We start from the raw sequence: 7,954 nt of genomic DNA, 5'->3' as shown, positions 1-7,954 counted from the left end.
CTCATACTGAGTTGCGTTACCCAGTTTTAATACAAAGGAAGGAGCTTAGTCCTACCTCAACTTGATATACCATGTGTTGTTGACATCCATGGGAGGCCTGCCTCTTTCTGAACAGAAACAGAGAAGGATTGGATGGGGAGGGCAGGGAGGAGAAAATAGAAGAGGAGGGAAGGGAAACAATGGTTGGTCTGTAAAATAAATGAAAAAAAATAATAAACAAGAAAAGAAAAACATTTTTTAAATCTAAATTCTCTAGCCTTGTTACAGTAATATGAAAGTGTCAGAAAGATTACTGGCTTTTAAAAAAAACCAGATCGTCATAGTGTGGGCTGAAACCAATCACACTGTCTAGTAGCTTATATAAAATATAAAATCTTCACTTCTACTCTTATTCAATTTGTCAAAATATTTGGCTTAAACAGATGATCTCTGTATATAAATCTTTAAGACCAATGTACAATTTTTGATCACAGATAATAATTAACCAACAGGTTTTATCCCATGCTTTTTCAGACCCAGGCTAGACCAAGACCAGGTGAATTCCCGAAAGATCATCCCCATTGTCTCAGTGTGTGGGTGTACCCCTCAGGTCCTGAGTTCCTTGCTCATGCTCCCCCTCCTTCTGCTCCTGATTTGGACCTTGAGATTCCTGTCCAGTGCTCCAATGTGGGTCTCTGTCTCCTTTCATCGCCTGATGAAGGTTAATATTCAGGAGGATGCCTATATGTTTGTCTTTGGATTCACCTTCTAATTAGCTTCTCTAGGATCGTGAATTATAAGCTCACTGTCCTTTATTTATGGCTAGAAACCAAATATGAGTGAGTACATCCCATGTTCCTCTTTTTGGGTCTGGCTTACCTCACTCAGGATAGTGTTTTCTATTTCCATCCATTTGTATGCAAACCAGACTTACATAGCGGACAATGAGGACTACTGAGAACTCAAGAACAATGGCAATGGGTTTTTGATCCTACTGCACATACTGGCTTTGGGGGAGCCTAGGCAGTTTGGATGCTCAACTTACTAAACCTGGATGGAGGTGGGCGGTCCTTGGACTTCCCACAGGTCAGGGAACCCTGATTGCTCTTCAAGCTGATGAGGGAGAGGGACTTGATCGGGGGAAGGGGGAGGGAGATGGAGGCGGTGGCGGGGGGGGGGGAGGCGGAGATCCTTAATTGAATAATAAAATTTAATAAAAAAAATAAAAAAAAATAATTAACCAACAGGGAATTGGCATTTGCTCCCATTCAGGTGTTTGCCCCCTGAGAGCTGGGAATCCTTGGAGAGTGTGCAATCATGCTATTTGGTGTTGGCATATATAAGTTCAAGGTACAGCTTCAGATTACAGGAGGCAGAACTGCTCAGGTGATTGTGAAAAGTGAGACTGTTGTTAATTCTAGAGCTGAAGGAACTCTTGGGGTTGTTAACCTATCATGAGATGAAATTCAAAACAGTGTATAAAAAGGTTATTCCACAGCACCTCTCTGAACAATCTAATAGGGCCTCTCTTGCTGACTCCTATTTTGGAAGCTTCCAGCTTGAAACAGGGAATGCCCAGATTCCAGCCCTGTAGAATAAACCCCTGTCAGCAAACCTCTATGATACTACCCTGACTTTTCACTGCTCTGAATCACAGGGGGGTGGGGGACCTTTAGTATTTTCTCAGGATGGCTCCTCAGCATAGCAGCATCACGGTAATAATGTATCTTCAGGTTGCATAGTATTAATGATTGGTTTTTAAGATTGCTGATTGAATTGCTGATGACTTTTCATGGGTAAAGGGTAAATCAATTTTGGCATGGGATTAGGATAGAATTCTCAATCATTCCTAAAATAGTCCTAAACTTACTTTTACTTTTTTCTAAAGATGTATTTATATGAAGAAGTGCTCTCAGCTTTGACTATTATAAAACAAAATTTCCATCAACTCTGAAAAACATAGAAGATACTCTACATTTTTTATGCCAAGATTTAATTATTTGTGTAAAAATAAAAAGCTCCTGAATCTCATTAGAATGCTAATTGGCTTTCATCTTTAATAAATGGTAAAACAATATATACCAAGAAATTAATTGGAAATACATTTCTTTATAATTAAAAATAATGATAATAATTCTGAGTCTGAGTCCCAAGCCCTGGTACTGCTGACTGCAGAATGTTGACTGCATATGACTCCATGGCAGTATTAGCGATTAGCAAGGAAAGTTTGCTGCTGAGGCTTTTGTAAAGAAGCAGGGTGGGTGTGTTCATTTCATTTCAAAGAGTGCTTTATGTCATGCTTCTAGAAGAATCACTAGGAAGATTCAGTCAGTGATGATGAATTGGAGAAGGTTGGTATTTTTTTTTTTTTAATTTTGAAAATGACTTACAAAGAAGTAAACCTTTGCCAGAAAATTGAGTGCACAAATTGGAATAGTTCTGTCAACTAAATGCTGCTGATAGAGAGAGATACATTTTCTTTAAGAATGTTGTCTGCAGTAAGTCAAAAAATTCCTGTGGAAGAACACATATTGAATAATACATGGACAGCACAAACCGGGCATTATGGGTGAAAAAAGACCTAAAGGAGTTGGATCTTTGATGATTTTGGAGAGGGGTTGTCTATGGTTTAAACCCATTGTAGAAAATTTTCAATAAATATTTTAAAAATCCTCACCCAAATATAGTTACTAAGAAACTCTCTGCAATGCAATACTTTATATTTTCAGAATAGATTTAATAAATATAATAAAACCTTGACACATTTCAAGAAAAGAAAAATTTATAAAAAACATAAAACTTATAAAGTTACATCTATGGAATGATGAACAACACATGAAATATTTTCGATGTGATAGTATGATAACGTTAACATATAAATTATTATTAGATATATCTAAATGGAGTCAGTGGATCATTTATAGAAATGAAAATGCTAAAATCAATAAATTCTGAAGTACTCACTGAAGCTTTACTTAAAAAATTAAGTAGCACTAGGTGTTTTTGGCACAATCCTAATATCTGAACAATCAGGGTGAATAGGCAAGAGGATTGTGAGTTCTAGGCCAGCCTGGACTACAGGGTGAGCCCTTATTTCAAACATAAAAGGGGGGAAATAGAAGAACAGCTTACCAAAGAAACATAGGAAGAAAAAAATAATTAGACCTAACAAATACAATACAAAATTATAACTTGTAAAATCAGCATAGCTATGTAAACTTAATTACTGATTAAAAAATTGAACCACTTCTAGGATGGGAATTCTGACAAAATTTATAAGGTATGAAAAGACAAATCACAGCACACAAACACACGTTATTTGGGACTGTGTTTTTTTGTGTAGTCTTGCTTCTTCTAGAACTAGGTGTATTGATCAGGATGGCCTTAAACTAACAGAAAACTGTTTGCTTCTAGCATCCCTAGGGATGAGATTAACGACTGAGTTACACCACCACTGTTAGCATTAAGGCATCTGTACTGGCAGGGCACTAAGACCACCTCCTGTGCACATTCACTATGTTCCCTTTTATAAGGTGGGTCTGCCTACCTCACATCTGTTTGTCTCTGTCTGTCTGTCTGTTTCTCTCTCCCTCTCTCTCCTTCCTCTCTGCCTGTCTTTGCCCACCCCCCCCATTCTCCCTCTCTCTTTCTTTTTACTCTCACTTCTCTTCTGCTGCTCCTGACCCCAGAGGCTGCTCCTACTTTGCCCTTCCTGCTTTTTAATGTTCCCTTGTCCCCAGTAAAAATCCCCTCCATGTGAGCTCTGTCACATGGCATCTTTCTCTTTCATATGGCTGTCTTTAAATTACAACAATCACCAATTCTTTTACAATTTTTTTTCTTTTTTTCAGAAATCTGCCTCCCTAGTAATGGGATCAAAGACTTGAGTTACCACTACCTGGCTTAAGCACTCCTATTACTCCTTTAGGATCTCGATGAAGAACATGGCAGCAGGAAACCATTGCACAGTGAGTTCTTCTTGGCTGGGCTCTCAGAGAAACCGGAACTCCAGATGCCCCTCTTCCTCCTCTTCTCTGGAATCTATGTGTTCACAGTAGCAGGGAATCTGGGCATGATGACACTGATTGTGCTCAGTTCCCACCTGCACAACCCCATGTACTATTTCCTCAGCAGTCTGTCCTTCATTGACTTCTGTCAGTCTACAGTTGTTACCCCTAAAATGTTGGTTGGCTTTTTGACAGAAAAGAACCTCATCTCCTTCCCTGGATGCATGACTCAGCTCTATTTCTTTATCATTTTTGGCATCGCAGAGTGTTACACATTAGCTGTAATGGCATATGACCACTATGTGGCTATCTGTAAACCACTGCTTTACACTGTAACCATGTCCTATCAGATTTGCAGTTTTCTGATTTCAGGAGTGTATATTTTTGGTGTGCTCAGTGCATCAGTTCACATAGGCTTTCTGATAAGGATTCAGTTCTGCAAATTAGATGAAATCAACCACTATTTCTGTGATATTCTTCCAATCTTGAAACTTGCATGTTCTAATACCTATATAAATGAATTGTTGATTCTTCTTTTTGGTATACTGAATGTCTTTCTCCCAATCTTGACCATTATCACTTCCTACATCTTCATTATTGACAGTATCCTCAGCCTTCAATCAACTGAGGGGAGGTTCAAAGCCTTCAGCACCTGCAGTTCCCACATCTCTGCTGTTGCTATATATTTTGGTTCTGTTGCATTCATGTACTTACAACCATCATCAGTGAATTCAATGGACCAAGGGAAAGTGTCATCCATGTTTTATACTACTGTTGTGCCCATGCTGAACCCATTGATCTACAGCCTGAGAAATAAGGATGTCAGTGTTGCCTTGAAGAAAATACTTCAAAGAAAAACATTCATGTTTCAAAAGTAATGTGAAGATTATTTATTAGAGGAAAAAGTTAGCCACAGATGCATAGTTTGAATTCATATTTATTTTATTCCAGTTGTAAGAATTATTAAACATTTCCTAGAACATTTTGATAATGTTTACAATTATAAATCTCAAATTCAATTTTTGGCACATATTATCTCCCTTGTTTGACAGAATAAACAATGTAAACCAATTGTAACGATGGCATGAATATATATGCCCATAATGGAAGCCCATTATGCTATACATGTTTTTATTTATGCTTGATAAACATTACTTTTAAAATTTTAAAGTTTGTACTTAGATATAATAAACATTATGCTTTTCTTTTTGTTTACTTTTAATTCATGTTGGGAATTTCATATGTAAGCACTATAATTACATTGTTTTCCCCATCTCCATACAGTAGCTCTCATATTCCATCTTCTTGTCAAATTAATGGCCTTTTTTTCCATATACATATATGTATATATATATGATTATCTCTATGAAGGCTGAGTTTGTTCTTAGTTATCAATTATTAAGTATAGCTCTTCACCTAGAAGTGGAGTCCCCTGAGATTTTCACCTTCTACATTATCATGTCCTTCACTAGCATTTCTGGCTGTTGTTTAGCAAGCTATATTGTTGAGAATTAGAGTGAATTTTTTTGTCAGATAGAGAAGACACAATCTTGCCACATCCTTACTTGTCCTCTGACTCTTAGAACTTAGAATATTCTTTCTTTTTTCTCCAAATGTTCCCTGAGTCTTAGGTGGAGGGCTTGTATTCTAGATGGACCCTCTGTGACTCTTCTCCCCAGCATCAGTTGTTCCTCTATTATAGACCATCTGTGGATTTCTGTAATGGTCTTTATCTGCTGTAGGAAGAGTTTTACATCTCACCTGTGGTGAGATGATTGATACTAAGGATGCAGTTAGAGATTATGCTGGTTTAGGAAAATGTCACTATTATATTCTCCTCTGTTCCATGACTTCATCAGCAACTCATAGGTGATTGTGCTTATATAACCAGGCCTGAGGTTCCCCTCGTTGAGTGTGTAAGTTCCCACTTAAGTATAACTTCATAATATTGAGTGCTCTCATGCTGTCACTGTCACTACTACACCTTTAGGGATAGCTTGTCTTGGTGGTTATTATAGTGGTTTCTAGGTGTCACAGAACTACTACCTGGGAAAATGACTCTGAGAAACCATCTTACACCTGTCAGAATGATTAAGATCAAAACCACCAATTTATGATGGAGAGGATGTGGAGTAAGGAACACCCCTCCATTGCTGGTGGGAATGAAAACTTGTACAATCACTCTGGAAGTCAGTATAGTAGTTTCTCAGAAAACTGGGAATCAGCCTACCTCAGGACACAGTAATACCCATGTTGGGCATATACCCAAATGCTCAATCATTTTACTAGGATGTTTGTTCAACTATGTTCCTAGGAACATTATTTTAATAGCCAGAACCTGGAAACAACTAGATCCCCATCTACTGAAGAATGGATAAAGAAAATTTTGCTTAATTACATAAAGAAGTACTACTCAGTGATAATAGCCCATTTTTAAAACAAATAAATAGAATTACACTGTGAATGTGTACTATGTTTTGGATGTCACTTAGGTCATTTCTGTTTCCTAGCTATTGTGATTAGAGCTGCAATGAACATGGCTGATCAATAATCTGTGGTTTAGAATGTAAACTTCTCTCTTCAGTGAGTGGTGTTTCATAGTCAAATGGCAAATTATTTGTTTACTTAACTTATATATTTATAATTCACTACACCTACTTCCTATGTAGTTTCATCACTTTGCAATTCCATCAACAGTGACTGAGGGTTACATTTTTCCCATATCTTCTCCAGATTTGGTGGCTTTGATATTCATGAATTTCTTTCAACTTGGTTAAGTTGAAATCACAAAAGTGTATTTTTGTTGATAGTGCTTTGTTATTTGTTTCTTTTTCTAAAATGATGCGTTGCCAAGGCGGTATGTTCCTTTTCACATTCAGCAGGTAATAGGAGTTCTTATTCTTCAGTTAAATCTTTCAATAAACCTGAAAATTGACCTGCCAAAGGTGTATTTCCATTGTTATTCTGAATATAATATTTGACAGTAAATATTACTCATCACAAACATGGTGGCATTATCCATATCCCAGCCTACAACTTTGAAAAACTGCTCTACCAGAGGCAATGCTAGTAGGAAGCACCCCAAGGAAGAGTAACCCACATCATGCCAACACTCCTCAGAGCCAATCCAGTTTTCTCCAACATCCCTTCCTCTCCTTGTCACCATATCTTAGTCCATAATTATGGCAGAAGTTTTCTGCTCTGCCAGAGGTCATGCAGGTAAGTGGAACCTCAAAGGCTAATGTGGTATCCAGAACCCTAGACACCCCCTCATTTACCAGATGACTCAACAGTACCCAGAACCTTAGAGACAACTCTTGTATTCCAAATCCCAAAACTTACGTAGCAACACAAACATAGCAGAGGTTTTCTGTCGGAACAGAGGACTTGCCAGTTACCAGAACCACAGGCCATTCAGGCCAGGAATCTAGAGAGGAATCAGAAACAAAGGGGAATAACAGCCATCAACCAGAGATAAATTGAGAAATTGGCACCTAAAACTGTAGTTACCATAAACCCAGATTTGTAAATGCCAGCTTAAGAACACAATCAACAACAGCTAGGGCAATAACTATCCTACTACAGCAACCCCTGAATTTTCCAAATTACCAAAGTGTATGCACAAGCATACATACATACATACATACACACACACACACACACACACACACACACACAAAGATCCTAAAACCAACTAAATGAAGTTCATAGAGTATAGTAGTAGGCTGCTTGTTTGTTTCCCAGTCACCCAGACTTCCAAAATAACCACACAGAAACCATATTAATTAAATCACTGCTTGGATTATTATCTTTCACTTCTTCTTGGCTAGCTTTTATGTCTTAGTTTAACCGATTTCCATTATTTTATGTTTTACCATGAGGCTGGTGGCCTATCAGCAAGGCTCTGGAGTGTCTGTCTTCAGTGATGACTCCATGGCTTCTCCCAGACTCCATCTCTTTTCTTCCAG

General features: G+C 37.8%; 1 protein-coding gene across 1 annotated transcript; it reads left to right on the top strand.

Annotated features, from left to right (window-relative positions):
* The first annotated feature begins 3,914 nt into the window (after window positions 1–3,914).
* Window positions 3,915–4,864, top strand: LOC101987286 (olfactory receptor 1537-like). The gene is given in 2 exon segments (XM_026779086.1): window positions 3,915–3,948; window positions 3,951–4,864. Coding segments are annotated over 2 exon segments (948 nt in total).
* The last annotated feature ends 3,090 nt before the right edge of the window (window positions 4,865–7,954 follow it).

Source organism: Microtus ochrogaster, chromosome 5, assembly GCF_000317375.1.
Source record: "Microtus ochrogaster isolate Prairie Vole_2 chromosome 5, MicOch1.0, whole genome shotgun sequence".
NCBI lineage: Eukaryota > Metazoa > Chordata > Mammalia > Rodentia > Cricetidae > Microtus > Microtus ochrogaster.
This window is presented reverse-complemented; position numbering and strand designations above follow the sequence as displayed.